The sequence below is a fragment of the Seriola lalandi genome, unplaced genomic scaffold, assembly GCF_002814215.2.
Source record: "Seriola lalandi dorsalis isolate HSWRI2012SDOR001 ecotype SW California unplaced genomic scaffold, Sedor1 jcf7180002054441, whole genome shotgun sequence".
Lineage (NCBI taxonomy): Eukaryota > Metazoa > Chordata > Actinopteri > Carangiformes > Carangidae > Seriola > Seriola lalandi.
The window spans coordinates 56927-73964 of NW_019524994.1; the positions used below are offsets into that span (position 1 = coordinate 56927).

Below are 17038 nucleotides of genomic sequence, written 5' to 3' on the forward strand. Positions count from 1 at the left end.
GAGCAGGAGACAGGCAACAGAGAAGACAAACATTTACTATTCCACTCATGCTGGGCCTTTTTATACTTTTTTTTTTTAACAAAATATAGTACGTGAAGAAAAGACATTTGAAAATCAGACTCCTTCCTGTGAGACAAAGCAGTCCACGTCACCAAACTTTTCTTTATTTGGCATCATGAGACTGGGATTTAGCAGACCATAATTGTAAAAATACATTATTCATATACACCTCTAGTAAAAAACACTATTGAAAACATATCTAAAAATATACAGTGAAATATAACAGCAGAATAAAAACAATTTGCAGGGGTAGGAGGAGGGGTGTAGGGGGTATTTTACAAGGTAACCGAGGAATGCTAACACATAACAGTCATAGTTTCCTCTGCCCTCAGTCCTCTGGTATAGCCCAGACATTTGGTACCAATATGTCCCGCACTTCAGAAAAGACAGTTCATGCACTTCACAGCCTTGCTGCCGTAGTCTACGCACTCGGGTCCGATGCACTGGCAGCACGCATTGTGAAACCAGCGGTACTTGGATCCTCCCATTGACTCACAGTAAAGTTTACACTGACGGATAGACACGCAGTCGTCAAAGTAGACCACTGTGCACATGTTTTCTGAAATTAAAAAAAAAAAAAGGGACAGGCAAAGCAGAAGACGTGAGTCACAAATCCAGTAAATGTGGTTTATGAAAACAAGCAACATTTTAAAGTAATTACTTTTAACCCTCAATGCTCCTACTTTTTTACTTCAGGGATGAAATGAATTTGCAGCAGCTAAGTATGACCATATGTTTTGGTGAGCTTAATGAGTTAACTGCTCAGCTCTGCGGGAACGCTCCTATTATGAGTGTGTCTTTATAGCAAATAGCCCTGGTTTAGAGAGAGTGAGCCAAAACAGCCGCAAATGAAAATAAAAAATGGCAGCAGAACAACACTTTCAACCCAGTTACAATTCCATGAACTGGAGACCTTCTGGCAGCACCGTTTCCCTGAAGCCATGAAAGTCTGACCCAACCCGAACTGGTCTCATGAAGACTTTGTAGTCTACTCCAGCTCTAGGTCGGGCCTGATTTTATTAGCACGGCGGGCAAAGATGCAAATGAAAAATCTGACTGGACCCGACATGACCAGAAAACTATGTAATAACAAGAAAAATGTAAGTAAAGCTTGAATTTTCTCATGTGGTGTAATTCATGTGTAACTCATTCAAAAACTTTATTAGTCATATGGATTTGACGCAAGCAATGATGCAGAGGCTCACAACCAATGTGAGACAGCGCGTCATCAAATGCCAAGTGACAACCCACTCTATCTTGGTAACAGTAATTATATAAAATGTCATAAAATGTTGAAAAATGTCACAAAAGATTTCCCAGGTGACATCTTCAAATTACTTGTTTTGTTCAACCAACAGTCAAAAAACCCCCATAGATATTTAATTTGTAATGATATAAAACAGAAAATATTCACACCTGAGGAGCTGGAACCAGCCAGTGTTTCATGTTTTCGCCTGACTCATGACTTTAACAGGCAACTGCCTTTTTTAAACTTGCCATTGATTAATAATCTGGGGATTGAAAAACTGATTGATAATCTTAACGTTTCAGCACAGCTTTCAAATGAGAAACTCACTCATACACTTAATCACAGCTGCTTTCACGTGTCTTAAAATAGAAGGATCCATCTTCGGTTCATGTAAGATAGTCACGGGCAGTGGCACAAGTATTCATTACACATAATATATTTTTAGAGCTGTGAATCTTTATTTCTGATACATCAGCCCGGGGCAGTGTTTGAATGTTGTAGCTGGTCGAGAGTGAGAAACTTCAGGTAGTTTAATCTGTAAAAATGCATTTGATTTTATTTATTTTATTTTTGTATAAAATTGAATCAGCAATGTAAATACTGACTACAGCTGTTGATTACATGTAGGGGAGTAAAAAGTGCATCTGGAATGATTAGTCTGCTAAACGACTAAAATTAATGAACAACTAAGTTGATAATCGATTGATGGTTTTAGTCTTTTTCTTAAAGCAAAAGTACCAAACATTCACCGGTTGCAGCCTCTTCATATGTGGATTGGAGGACTCTTCTGCTTTACACTGAGATATCTGACACTAAACTGCAGATCAAACTTTGGCATTTTTCACCATTATCTGACATTTTATTGACAAAACATTTAATCAAGAAAATAATCACCAGATTAAACTGTGACGGAAAATAATGGTCTGTGGCAGCCCTACAACATTTCCCTCTTAAATGTTATTATAGACGTACAAGTTCACAATTGGAAATTCTCAAGTTAAATGCAAGTTACTGTAGGATGGACACAATTTTTAGACCCATGAGAACCTCTCTTTTACTTTGAAAAACTGAGTCTTCACCTTCCTGTAAAGAGTGACTCTCAATATATGGATTCATATGTCTATGAGAAGCTTATGACAAGTGTGAACAAATACATTTTAGTGAGCTGAAATAACTTTGGATGAGTCTGGCGTTACCTTGAGTGTCGTAGCTGGCGTGGATGCTGTTGCCGGGCACCGACACGTTCTGGTGCTGGTTGTCGAGCGACTCCAGGAAGGACACCAAGTTCTCATGATGGGACAGCTCCTCTGCGACGGGGAAGGACACAACCATCATGTTGATCGGCGCGTCGCCTTCCGTGAGGGCGCGGAACAACGAGGGGATGGGACGGTGGAGCTCCTCAACGGTGCTCTTCGACGTGGCCGGAGAGTCGCTGTAGTTCTTGGGGTTACACATACCTGACACAAAGAGATGCAGGAAGACATTAACGGGTCACATCATGCAGATAGTTGGGTCACATAGTTGGGTTTAGTTGAGCAGGTTTTCATATTCATCTGAGATTTCTGCTGCAACACCAATACAATGAAAGTTACATTTCAAAATATCAAAAGAGCAACATTTATTTCCAGAGACAAGTAGTTACAACTGAGTAAATAGGCCCTATAAAAACTGAGTGATACTACTGAATTACTGTTTATTTTTACTTGACACTGAAAAAGTACATTTCAATGCTGTAAGCTTTACAAACCCAATTCCATTTACTTCCATTGCACTGGGGTCAGGTCTGCAGCTAGTATTAGGAAATACTGAGTCTATAAGTTCAAATCTCTCCACAGCAACTAAACCAAAGTAAACTAAAATTTAAAGAGTATCAAAAAAAATAAATGTACAATTTTTCACATTTGTATTTATTCATTTAACTGTTCGTTATTACTTTCACTACATTGTGATCTAAATATTGTTTCCTTTAACGGGTTCTCTACACTGCCAGGTATGCAATTTAGGTGGATAACACAAAATTTTTATTTTATTTTATTTATTTTGCCTAAAAACCATCAAACTGTAAAAACTGACCCTTTAAGCGCATTGGCAAGGGAGTTTATTTGCAAATCATTACTGCACTGAAAACACACAGGTTTAACAGTTTAATTGCTTCACACATTTCAGCTCACGAGCGCAGTTCAGTCAAACCACACCGCTGTCAGAGTATCTTGTCTCAATCAGGGTCTTTTTAACACTTCATTTAATTTCCAAATACAGTAGCAATCACTCGACAAAGTCCCCACATCCTCAGATATGATCTTTCTAACCCTTGAAATGAGTCAAAGTGAATTATAGCTAATGGGTAAATCATTTAATGAGGAGCGGAGTTTGACAGAGGAATTGGATTACAAACCAGTGCGAACAGCAGAGCCAGAGCAGCTGTTTTAGATAAAGCGTACACATGGGTCCTCCCTCTGTGTCCTCCCTCCTGCCTCCTCCCTTCCTCTAAAATACAAACTGTCCTCTACTCTCCCCGCCGCTCCTCTGCAGGGCTGCTCTAACCACTCGCAGATACACACTTCAAAGTAGCCAGTGTTTGGCATAGATAACGTGTTTAGAGTGGAAACTTACTCAAAGTGGTCATAGGGCTAGTGCTGACAGAAAAAATGAGAAATGAGGAAAAATGAGAACTATACTGATGCTTCAAGCTACAGGTTGTCTTCAGCGCGTTGTAAAAAGTCTGTCCAGGAGGAAAACTCCACCGCCATAACATCTGTGCAGCAGCAGCAGCAGCAGCAGCAGCGAGTCCAGCGCTCAGAGTCAGATGCATGTATTTGTGTTCCACATGAAAGAGCTTTAATAAAGCCTCCTTGTCGGCATGTAGAGCAATATCTGTCTGTCAAAGCTGATCTGAGAGCCTGTTGGTTTGCAGGGGCAGGGCCAGAGGGGCTGGATGGGGTGGTATGGGCCCCCCAAGTCCGCCAACTACCAGAGTCAGAAGGTGCTAGGTATTTGGCTTGATAGGATCATGGATAGATTACAGAGCAGGTCTACAGAGCACGGGAACCCAGGACCAGGACCAGGACCAGGACCAGGACCAGGACCAGGACCAGGACCAGGACCAGTGTTTGTTCTTGTTGAACAACTCAAAGCAACTATGAAGAGACACAAAATAACTACAGAGAGATGTAAAACAAGAAGACAGAGTTGCACGAAAAGAGACACAAAACCACAATGACACACAGAATGAGTACAAAGAGAGACAGAACAACCACAGAGGCACAAGACGACTAAAAGGAACAAAATGACGACAGAGACTTAGAAAAAAAACACAAAAGCACAAAAGCTAGAGACAAAATATGAAACACAAAACAAGACATAAAGCAACCACGACACGCACCATCTCATTTTATGTGTCGTTTTACAACTCGTAAAACTAGAGAATAGCTGTAGTAGACTATAAAGAAACATAAAGTGACCACATAGACATGCAAAACGGCGCGCAAAAGAAAACAACTAAAAAAGGGCTAAAAAGGCAAAATGACCACGAGGAGATGCAGAACGACCAGAACTCATATATGTAGTGAAGAAGAAAGAATTCAATAAATGGTATTAAGTGTATTTTGTCATAAATAGCGTGTGAATTCTTGAGCTATGGCCAAAAAACATGTTCTGTGAAGTCACAGTGACCTTTGACCTTTGACCACCAAAATCTAATCAGTTCATCCTTGAGTCCAACTGAGGATTTGTGCCAGATTTGAAGAAATTCCTTCAAGGCGTCCCCCCCCCCCCAACCAACCACCCGACAACAGAGAGTTGCTGGACCCGCCCCTGCTGGTTTGAAGTGGGTTTCAGATGAAGAAGAGTTCACCAGCCAAATGTTTTCCTGTTTCACAAATCCGGTTGTTTTGGATCTCCCGGGGATTTAAACCCCCACTGCACTTTGGGAAGAGGCTGAAAGTCAAAGTTCATCTCAGCAGGTCGACCACCCAGCCCCCCCCCCTCCACCAGCTTCTTCATCCTTTGATCTCCCGCACGACCTCGAGACCGCCTGTACATGTGCGTAGGTGTCACTTTGCGGGGACAGTATTCCTTTAATTTCCTGAGCCCAGATGAACGGCGCTCCTCTCGGCTCTGCTTCGCATCAACATCCACACTGTCACTTCTCAGAGACTCGTTCAGTATCTGGCTTCACTCACCTCACACTCATCTCGTATCGGAGCAGTTACACTGAGCGAACCGATCCCTCTTTTAAACCTGCAACGCTTATCAAACGCCAAGTGCATTAAAGCCACAGCCTCCCTTTTACAGGGAGAAAGAGCTCGGCTGTGAGGCGACTGAGATCAACAGAATGTACGGAGGGAGATTAGTGCCGAAATCATTTTGTTCTTCCGTATTTTCCTTTACCGTCTTTAACTGTTTGTACTTTTTATTTTTTAAAGTATATTTTTTGGGGCTTTTTATGCCTTTAATGGACAGTATAGTGGAGAGAGACAGGAAACGGGGAGGCAGAGAGAGGGGGAATGACATGCAGCGAAGGGCCGTCCAATGCGGGATTCGAACCGGGGCCAACTGCAGCGAGGACTGTAGCCTCTACACATGGGGCGCCTGCTTAGACCACTACGCCACACGACGCCCCTGTTTGTACTTTTTAGTAGTAGCTGTGGGCTACAGCTTAAAGCAGACGGATGTCGTCTCTCACACAGTGCACAGCCTCTGTCTCTCTGCCACTCACTGAACAACAGAGTAGACGCAGGACAGGGCGTTACTGGGATCTCTTGTCTAAGTAGAAACAAAGGTTTCAATGTGCATGGAGAAAGGAAAAAGTCCAAAGAGGTCAAAACTCCACCAACAGCAGCAGCAGTAAACTTTATCAAACCGATGCATTTCGGCTCGTGGCCTTCATCGCGGACTCTCTTCTAAGTAGTCAAGCTTTGTCTAAAAAGTCTCTACATTTGGTTTTTGAAAAAAAAAAAAAAGTAAAAGTTTCTAAAAAGTTATGGCCAAACGCCTCATGTTGGTAACACTGCAGGCTGTAAACGCCCCGCTAATGGCACGGAGAACTGGTTTCCATTCAATTTGGATCTCTGTTTAGGGGTTTAAAAAATGTTAAACTGGTAAAACATCCCCCCAGGGTCAATGAATTTGTGGAGTTAAACTGAGTTTTTATCTTAATTCCTTTTCCTAACTGTGCCTTACATAACTTGTCGACTTTTATTTCATCCTTGCAGGATTTAGTGTTCTCTCTGAGTGTTTTCCCTTATATAACCCCTGTGTTATTTGACTTAAATCTGAATCATTTCTGAGGGGTTCTGGATTGGGAACAATAGTTCAATTCAATCAAACACTGGAAAAAATTCAAGATGAATTCAGTAAACAAAATGCAACTTTAGAGTTGGATATTCCATATTTACATCAAAATCAGTTCAAATTGTGCCTTGCAGATCTTTTTTGAAACGCAACAGTCCAATACAAACCTGACAAACTTAGGTCTCTACAACTGGAACGTAATCTTTGCTGGCACTAATGTCTTTTACAGATGTTGAGCTCAGCGGCCGTGTGTCCTGCTGAACCGCCCGTCTGAACCTGCTCAGTCACTGGACGACAGCATGGATGGGATCGTGTAAAGTTTTCCAAGTGCAAAAATAATGCTGACTAACTCGCTGTCAGCTTGAAAACATGTTGCTAAGAAATGAGCCGCTGCACTCACCCACACAGTCGCAGCACTCTTCCCAAAGGTTCCCCAGACACAGCATGCACTCCTTACAGCAGGAGCAGTTCCCGTCAGACGGACGACACTGGCACAGCTCCTGCAGGACACAAACAGCATTTGTCAGCAAAACATTAAGACAGAAAAACATCATCACTGATCCTCAACACTTCTGTTACTACCAAAATGTCATGGATAATAGTGTACGACAGCCCGATAATTAGATTTGTTTCACTTCATCATTGTTTTAATTGTAGATGAAAACAGTGCGGAAGCGGAGCAGCAGATATCAGACCTGACATATATATTTGAGCCTGTGTGGGCTCTAAACTGGGGGTATCCTTTGTGTTTTGTTGATAACAGCCAAATAGATCCCAAATAAAGTTATTTGGGATTTAGAGAGAGTATAAACAACACTGCCAACACCAATCACAGATGTATGGAATATGAAAATCCACTTAATCGAACCATGTTTTACAGCTGCAGTCTCAGAGAGAAATGCACACAGCCTGTATTCAGAAACTAAGTCTTAAAACGAGCCGTCAGGACTTCCGTAACTTTGTGATGTCACAACTATACAGTCGCTCTCGGGCCTCACGTCTCAAGCCCAACCCACCTGGACCCACCATCCACCCTTGCAGGATTTATTGTTCTCCCCGAGTGTTTACCTGAAATCTGCTAGATTTTTATTTGATCACTCAGAAAACAATCAGCCAATCAGAAGAGAGGCTCAGAGCCTCCTGTCCTCTGATTGGCTGATCAACCTGTTGCTACTAGAGCGCCAGAGAGAAGCCTGAGAGAGGAGATGTAAAACTACATTGAAATTGTTCTTGTTACTTAAAACCACAAATATATCTTCTTGTGGATCAACACTTCAGATGAAACACAGGGAAAGTGTAATGGGACCCTTAAGATGTCTTGTTTGTAATTTTAGGAAATGGGAACGGTTCATCTCACATCAAAACTACACATACAATATGTTTTATAATAAAAGACCCAGGTCTGACAGGTGCAGCAGTAAAAACATATCACACAGCAGGCAGAAGGCAACATGTAGACATACTGTACAAACAGGAGACGTACCATTAACACATCAACAGAAAGAGCAACAGCAGGTTTGCTTCACGTACAGTGACTATTACACACAAGCCATTACAAGACGGAGCAACCAGTGGTGGTATTTCTCCAAGTGTGTTATCGTGTCCACAAAACAGACACTGTGATAACTCCACTGTACTTCTATTCACGAACAGAGCAGGTTCTGACACGTATAAGTTTTAACCATTCAAGCGTATTTTCTTGAATGGTTTTCCTTCACACGCAGAGGCCTAATGATGAGATGTTCGAGCTGTGTGGCTATAAATGACCTGTCCAGTGCTGTCTTGCTTATTTTTTATTGGTCCATTATTTCACAAGGTCAAAACCAGGTCAAGTCTTAGGGGAGTTAAGTGTCAAGTAAGTGATAAATAAGATGCGTCTCAAATGTCTCAAATCAAGAATCAAGTGTGCAGCTCTGACAACTGTTGAAGTCATTTTTAAGCAGATGCTCACAGGGAACAGCCTCTCAAATAATTCTAACTTTGTTCAGATGACAAAAACAATAAGAAAACTCAAGCTTCAGGGAATAACGATGGACATTAGTTAATATCGTCTGACATTTTATACACTCAACAATCAATCGATTATTAAAAACATTAACCGTCAGACATATTAATTATGAAAATAACTGCAGTTCTTCTGATGGAACAAAGCATCGCCTTGACCAAGGTTTTCTATGTGCTGATGACTCAAACAAATGATTTAATTGAAATTTAAACTCAGATTAAAACTACAGCAGCAACCCTCTTCCAGAGAAAGCCTTGATACTTGATTATACTTCAGTTCAAACAAATGTGCAATTTATCAAATGATGGAGATCCACGTGGTATACAGTGATTCAGCCATGAGTGAACCACACAACCTGTGACCAAAAGTGTGTCATGATTTAAAAAAAAAAGTTGCAGCCATTTTTGGGAAATAAAAAGAAAGCTAAATGTTATTTCCCTAAACAATAGGATTACAGTTTGCTCTGTAATGTGAGAAGGATAAGTAATGTAACAGTAATGGTCTTTTATACTGACCAAACTTACTGCCTCGCTTCATCATTTCATTCCATTTGATATTTGTGTTAAATTGTGTGATAATCAACGTATGAATTATAGTTTATAGTTTAGTATAGAGTTATGGTCAAAACTGTGTGTTGTGAGGTCACAATGACCTTGACCTTTGGCCACCAGAATCCAATCATTAATCCTTGAGTCCAAGTGAACGTTTGTGCCAAATCTGAAGAAATTCCCTGCAGGCGTTCCTGAGATATCGTGTTCACGGGAATGGGACGAATGGAAAGCATAATGCCTCTGGCCCTGGCCGTCGCAGAGACATAAAAATGTAGTTTCATTTTAGTGGATTTATGAGAAACATTTGTGATAATAATCTGGTTCACTGGGTTCACTTTCCTTCACACACACACACACACACACACACACACACACACACACACACACACACACACACACACAATTCTCATGGTGCTTCTTATGGAAGGAAGGTATTATTACAAGAGCTTCTGCAAACATCCAAAAACACAGACCTCCGCTGATCCCACAACTCTTCCACACACATTACGAAAAACAGGCTCATTCCTCGGCTTCGGTGCAGCTCGACTCTCTGGGGACGGAGACGCAGCGAAGGAAACTAAACTGAAATGTGTAGGTGGGACTGAAAAGTGGGTGAGACTGCCAGAGGAGTTCCTCTTTCTCCCCCCTGAACAGGGAGCACATTCCTCCAAGTCAAGGTCACAGCGATGGGGGGAGGCGGCGGGGGAGAAACAGGAGGAGGGAGGGAGGGAGAAGAAAACACCTGGAGAACAGAACACGACTGCCCCCCCACCCACCCCCTCCCTACAACACACTTTCCCCCTCCTTCCCTCCCTTTCTCCCTTGTTTTTTCTCTCCGTTCAGTCACTCTCCTCCCTTCCTTTTATACTCTCTCACTCTTAAATTTCTACTTCCCCCGCTCCTCCATTATATCTTTGCACAAGTCGTCTCCCACACGTAAACAGTCCCAGCAATGATAAAAGACTCTCCAATGACTCACCAGTGAGGGATTGCGAAACCACACACAGCTCACTTAATCACCAGCATCTCAATCCCCAAACCTCTGATCAAGATCTGATCCCATGAGTAATTATGACTCTCAAAGGTGGAATTATAAGAAACTAAACAGCTGCCCAGGGGAAAAACACGCAGCTCATATTTCACAAATCACAGAAAAATGTACCTTTTTTTTTTTTTTTTAAAACCATCTCATGGAAACAGATTTTGTTTTATCAGACGTGGAGCTGGAGCTGCGAGGCTGTTAGCATAGCAGGTGAAAACAGCTAACAGTTTAACTGTTTTAAATACACACATGCCAGCACCTTTATGTTAGCTTAGCTTAGCATTATGACTGGAAACAGGGAAAAAAACTCTGAGTTAAAATATTAACTCATTGTCTAATGAACAATCCATGGTGTTAAGGTGCTGGTAGGGGTTATTCTTAAATTTAGGATTGAGCCAGGCTAACTGCCTCCTCCTGCTGCCCTTCGCTATTCTATGCTAAGCTAAGCTAATCACTTCTATTTATGAGTGGCATCGATCTTCTCACCTACATCTGCAAAAAAAAAAAAAAAAAACATATTTCCCAAAATGTCAAAACTATAAAAAGGAAAAAGCGGGAAGGAAACTTGTGACCTGTCTCCTTACTTGTTTGTGAACTTCATGGGTCTCTGCTCTCGGCTGGTGCCGCCCCAAAGAAGATTCCATATAAATCCAACTAAAACTAAAACCAATCAAATAAACAAAAACAGTAAAAGAGCCAAAACTCTGAGTCACAAGATTTCAATCCAGTCGGTGACATGCAAAAAGACGACAAGGATGATCTGCTTCAGAACTCAAACAACTGCTGCTGATCACCAAAGAGAAGACGTGACCTTATGTGACTGTAGACTTTTGAACGGCCAAAGAATTCACCCTGGCATTTTTTAACATGTGATGAGCTTCTTCTTCTTTTTTTTTTTTAACATTTTGACATTTTACAATTGTTAAACTAAGTGACAGACTAATAATCTTTAGTTGCAGCCTTACAAACAACCCTTTCCTCCATGAGGATGGATGAGGTTATCGCCACCACTTCAACAGCTCTCATTAGGCTCCTCTGGCTACAAAGAGGAAACCGCTGTAATCAGTCAAAACCCAGCTGCAGTGAGACAAAAGGACTCTGGAGAGAAAGTGAACATGTGCAGAGCGACCGCTGCCGCTGCTGCTGTGTGTGTGTGTGTGTCTGTGTGTGTGTGTGTGTGTGTGTGTGTGTGTGTGTGTGTGTGTGTGTGTGTTTGAAATCCGCTGCCCCACCCTGCTCCACAGCCGGGCCTGGACAGAGCTGGCTTGTGAATCTCTGCTGCACACTTCACAGGTTCCCCACTGTATGTTTCCCTCAACCAACCTCCCCCCACAGACACACACATAATACACACACACACACACACACACACACACACACACCTCCTCCTGACCTCAGCCTCCCCTCCCTCCTCCTCTCATGTTCTCCCACCCTCAGGGGTTTTGGGGAATTCAGACAAATGACTTGAGATGGCAGCAGAGCGTAAAAAGCGAGCGTCGGACAGCAGATCCCACTAATCACAAGCAACATGGAGCTTCTACAGAGGGGCTAGAGGCGGAAAACTTTTCTCCTTCACGGCACACGCACCATCGCTCTCGCCTCTGACAGCTAGCGAGTTGGTGTCGGCGGGGTCGCGGAAGCTACAGAGCTCGTTGTCCTGAGCAATGATTCATCAGGCGAAATAAGCCACCTGGAAGTAAAGGGGGGGGGGGGGGGGGGGGGGGGGAGTGGAGCCACAAATGTTCTGTTGATAACAGGATGTTTGAATCTTTGCAGAAATTGAAGCCAGAGGGAGCAGATGTTGGGTACTTGGTAGAAATAAGTTTGGGCCAATAAAAAAATAAAAAAAATAAAAAAAGGCTGAAAATATAGAGTGTAATCACTTAAAGTGGCTAAAACTGAAAAGTTCAGTCTGTAAAAAAGAAAAAGAAGAAACTTTATTTCTTGCTTAGATTTAATTTTTTGTAGGTAGACTTCTTCAATCTCCACATTCAGAACGTAAATATGTATCATGGGCGAATAGTGGCATCTGTAGCAGAGCTGAAGCGATTAGTCCATCTATAGAAATAATCAGTGACTATTTTGATAATCAATGAATCCTTTTAGTAAAAAAACAAAAAACAAAAACACATTTGCCGCTTGTAGCTTTTCAAATGTCTCTCTCTGTTTTTGATCATCGTAAATCAAACACCTTTGGGCTGTTGCTGACATCACCTCAAGCGCTAGGAAAATTGATCGATCAGATAATTGTAAAAAATACTTGACAGATGAATCAATCATTAAATGAACCAGCAACTGCAGCTCCAAGCTTTTGCATTTTGTCTTTGAGCAACAGGTTTTATGCAAATCCAGATGGATTGTGGTTCGTCAAAAATCAACTGAGAGTAAAAATATTAGTTTTTACAAAAACTCAGGCCATTACATTTCTAATGTTGCGACCTGAATTCATCCTTTCATCTACTGATTGATCCTCCGGCCTCGAGCCTCCAGGTCTTTGGTTTGTTTTTGATTGATGAACTAAATAAATACTAATAAAAAGCATTTCAAAGCAAACATTTATGTGCTGCAGCTTGATGCTGTAACACTGTCAGTGGCTGCCGCGAGGCGAGTTTCTCTTTTAGTGACATATAATTTAAAGTTGAGGTTTACTTTGTCCAATTTGGAAAAGAGCAAAGGCTGCGTTACCAACCAGGAAAAGTGGGCAACTGTCCAGGGGCCCCAGACTGCTGAGGGCCCCAAATGCCCCAGATTCACTGCATGCCAGTTGTATTTTAGTAACTGAGTTAACTGCACATTTGTTGAGGAATCTGAACAAGTAAACTAAGGCGGGCCCTGCAGTATTCACTCATTGTGTGACACTGTGACATTACATGTTCCTAAATGAACTGGCCTTTAACCAAATCACCACAATAAGGGCCCAGCAGCAATCTTTGTATCCACAAAACGCTACGTGGGTTTGGTTAAAATTATAGCTGCCGTTTTATTTTCTTCCACTTCATCATTTATAAAATTAGAAAATAGTGAAAAGTGCTCATCACAATTTCCCAAAGCCCAAAGTGACGTCTTCAGAAAGCTTGCTCTGTCAAACCAACAGTCTTAACACTAAATATAATAAATGTATAATTATATAAAAACAAACAAAAAAAAAAAGCAGAAGATCCTCACATTCAAGTGGCTGGAACCAGTGAACATTTGCCATGTTAAATTATTCATTGATTATCCAGATTGATTTTCTGTCAATCGACTAATCGTTTCAGCTCTACTTAAAATTTGTTCTTTCTGTTTGACGTCATTTCTCATCTCCAAGCAGAAATCTTCATTCGCATTCAGAGCCCAGCTTCCTGTGTCAGGACTGTGTTAAAGCCCGTCAACCTCAACTACCTGCAAAACAGTGACTGAGGTCAAACAGGTGAAACAGCCACTGAGGTTAAATACAGTACTTTAAAGATGTTAATGAGAGAGGCAGAGCCACTGAACACACACACGCACTTGTGCACACACACACACACGCACTTGTGCACACACACACACGCACTTGTGCACACACACGCACTTGTGCACACACACACGCGCACACACACACACACACACACACACACACACACACACACACACACACACAGCAGCAGCTCAGATTTAACTTGACAGGTGGTGGAAAGACGGGCCAACACCTTTTTTTAATCTTTTCCTCAAAATAACAAGAGAGCATGACAGAATGTGTGTTGACTCGGAGGGCACCACCCCTCATCCCATCAGCCACTGGGCTTCAGACATGAGGGAAAATGTGACACAGAGGAAGTGATGTTAAAAAGTCAAAAAAGGGGGGCAGGGGACTTGACGTGAAAATAGATCAAAGAATTACCAGGATCCCCTGCTCCTGTGCTCAGAAACTAACCAGCCTCAGTCTGACAGGCCGAGACCAGAACAGGTGTCTATAAAAACAGGACACTCACTGTGGATAAATCCACATCTCTGCTCCTCTGCAGCTCAATCTGGGAAAAACCTTCCTCCAAGGCGTTTCTTGGCTTATCGAAGGAATGTATCTGCATTCTTCACAACAGATTCCATCTTTGTTCTCAGGTCCAAATATCCATCGTGTTCTGAACTGGGGCGGATTTTAACTTGACTTTGGCCACTGCTGAATATTTGTTTTTATGTGAAGTATTTGTATGAAACTGGCACGGATGCTTAAAAGAAGAAAGAACGGCTGAGACATATTTTCCTCCACTTAATTCAGCTGCACATTGAAGGAATGCTGCATTTTTCAGTCAATTTCAGGCAGATTTAAAAAGTTAAAAAATCCAAACTTCTTAACTGGAAGTAACTTCCGCTGCAGACAACATTTCATTCGTACCTCTTTCAGTTTGTGTTTATGCAGAAACAGCTGTAACAGTGTAGGATGAAAAGCCTGAACTTGGATGCCTTCACACAGAGATTTGCAGCTTTCATCTACAGAGAAGAACATCACACTCATGGACGGTGTCCAGCTCTCAGCAGAGATTATCTGTCTGCGAACACACAGTGGCCTGAGCAAGGTGAAGCTTGTGTGCGAGCAGTGATGTCGAGAGTAGAAAATCCACAGTGAGCACAGGATTTTTCAAGGTGCAAACAACATTTTCATGCAGTTTAAATCACTGTGGCACAATTCAACGTATGGAAAATCCTATCCGGTGGTGCAGTGGGTTCAATTATTTTAGACCAGAAAGATGAGAAAGAAACTAGTTTAGCTGCGTTTGGGTTGTTCACTGTGCGACTGCCGTGTAAACTCAGCCTCCAGAGCTCTCAGAGAAAGCTTCTATAAGTTTCTTACCTGTATGAGGCACTTGCTGACGTCGCTCGCGCACAGGGCTTTGTTGCAGCCGGAGGTCAGAGACAGTCCTGATAGGAGGAAGAGGAGAGCGACTGCGGTGGCGGCGGTGGTGGTGGTGGTGGTGGGGAGGATCAGCTGACCAGGCCTCATCCTGACGGCTCACCAGCACGACACTGGAAACACCTACATCAACACAAGAGCACAGGACCGGAGCTCAGAGATCAGGGACAAACAAACAAAACTTCATCTCTGAAATTCCACAAGAGGAGAAGTTAAGAGCTGCAAGATGGTGCATAAGAGATAATAAGACATAACAGGAGGCGCCTGTTAAAACTACAACACTTTGAATATGTAAAACAGAGCGGAGGGTTTCCTGATGGTGCAGCAGGAAGCAGATGGAAATAACTTGAAGCCACTTACTGACTGTCCAGATCTGAGCTTTCAGAGTAAAAATAAAAAAAATAAATAAAAAAATCAACATTAGATAAAAGGTTTTCACTCATATTCCCTTCATATATGTTCACTACAGAACGAGCCGGATCATGTATACTGTGAGTGTGATCTGAAACCTAAATCTGAGTGCCAAAGCTCACACACCTGGGCTGGTAGGTGGATCTGTGTGCTGTAAGTGTAAAGAAAATGTCGTGCAGAGCAAACACAAGCTTTGACATGTAAACACCACATTTCTAAAAAAAAAAAAAAAGGCCTGCGTCACATTTCATTCAAATGCAGCACTGCTCCCTTCACTGTGGAGTAACAACACACACACAGACACACAGACACACACACACACACACACACACACACACACACACACACACACATCTGGCAACATCAGCCTCCTTCACTTACTTTTTCTTTTCATATGTGGCCCCTTTTTGAACAAACTGCCTGATGTTGAATCTTTATTTATTTACGTCTAATCTCTGCTTTCCCACTTCACCACTCGCTGCACGTTGTTGCATTTCGCATGACGGAGCGAGAACATGTGAGGAACATTAGCTCCCTCACTCATGAACGCGTTTCTTCACCTCTTTTTTTTTTTTCTTAACTCATCGCTAACACCAAAACTTAGTTTCACTCGAACGCAGCCACAACAAGACCGAGTGCAAAAAACAAACAAACACGAGGAAGATAAAGAGGAGTTCATAACTTACCACAGCGCTGTTTACAAGTTCACGACTTTTCTTTTCTGAAGGGGGCTGAGGCTGTTTTCTCTTTGAACTTCTCCAGGATGGTGTTCTGCCGCCGCTCAAGTGTCCACTGTGTCCAGAGGGCGTCAGTCTCTCCGCAGCACAAAGCGACAGGCAGTCGGGCGCCTTAAAGGCACACACTCCATTTTCTACCCAACGTCTGCAGAGGAAAACACCGGGCCTCCGGTCACACACACTCCGGTTTAATGTCTTCAGGTGGATAGTCCGACTCATCAAACCGGAAATATTAGCAAGAGAATAAAGTTACAGCCGCTGCCGTTCGGAGGTCTGTGCGTAAAAGTCTTGTGCGTAAAACCTCTTGGTAGCCAACCCATGTGAGATCTGCTAGGCTTCTCTTGCACGAGCAGATCCACCCCCCTCACCACATTTAACCCTCTCCTTTTGTCTCCAGCCTTATCAGCCGTGTGACTGCGCTCATTAGGTGAGAGAGGGCGATTCGGAAGCCGTGAAGGCGCGCGGACATCCCGCTGAGACGCCCCCCCTCCCCGCGCTCATTTGTAGCAACAACTCTCCCCGTCACAGAAACGCTCTGATGGGCCGTTCAGCTCCACAGGTGTTTACATGTGTTTTCATAAGAACTCATCAAAGACACGACATCAGTCAGAGTCAGACCCCCCCCCCCTCCTCCTCCCGCCCCCAGCCCGCAGGGGAGAAAGGTCAGCGAGGAACACCTTCAATCGAGGCGGGAACATTTAAATTTTCATCAGATTCAGGAGGAGTGATTGGTTTCCACAAAGTGGGCAAATCCCCCAAACACACAGCCGGAGATCTCCAGAGAGAAGAAGAACAAGGAGGTCTGGTCCGGTCCCCACAGA

General features: G+C 42.8%; 1 protein-coding gene across 2 annotated transcripts; it reads right to left on the reverse strand.

Annotated features, from left to right (window-relative positions):
- Positions 1-142: 142 nt before the first annotated feature.
- Positions 143-16606, reverse strand: twsg1a (twisted gastrulation BMP signaling modulator 1a). 2 transcript variants are annotated; one of them, XM_023410867.2, is made up of 5 exons: positions 16167-16606; positions 15010-15192; positions 7002-7101; positions 2506-2766; positions 143-619 (listed from the first exon to the last, which is right to left on the reverse strand). In XM_023410867.2, exons 2-5 carry the CDS (start codon positions 15157-15159, stop codon positions 438-440), a joined length of 693 nt encoding a protein of 230 aa, XP_023266635.1. In that variant the 5' UTR covers positions 15160-15192; positions 16167-16606; the 3' UTR covers positions 143-437. The 2 variants fall into 2 exon arrangements, with proteins under 2 accessions (XP_023266635.1, XP_087031405.1); XM_087175279.1 differs by lacking the exon at positions 16167-16606 and adding an exon at positions 15430-15488.
- Positions 16607-17038: the final 432 nt, after the last annotated feature.

Bases quoted from the DNA above. Each gene is read 5' to 3' on its own strand.
- twsg1a (XM_023410867.2), bottom strand. From the start codon at position 15,159: ATGAGGCCTGGTCAGCTGATCCTCCCCACCACCACCACCACCACCGCC. The intron at 2,767-7,001 runs GTGAGTGCAGCG...TCTTTGTGTCAG, and splicing joins AGAGTGCTGCGACTGTGTGG to GTATGTGTAACCCCAAGAAC. The intron at 620-2,505 runs GTAACGCCAGAC...TTTTAATTTCAG, and splicing joins CGCCAGCTACGACACTCAAG to AAAACATGTGCACAGTGGTC.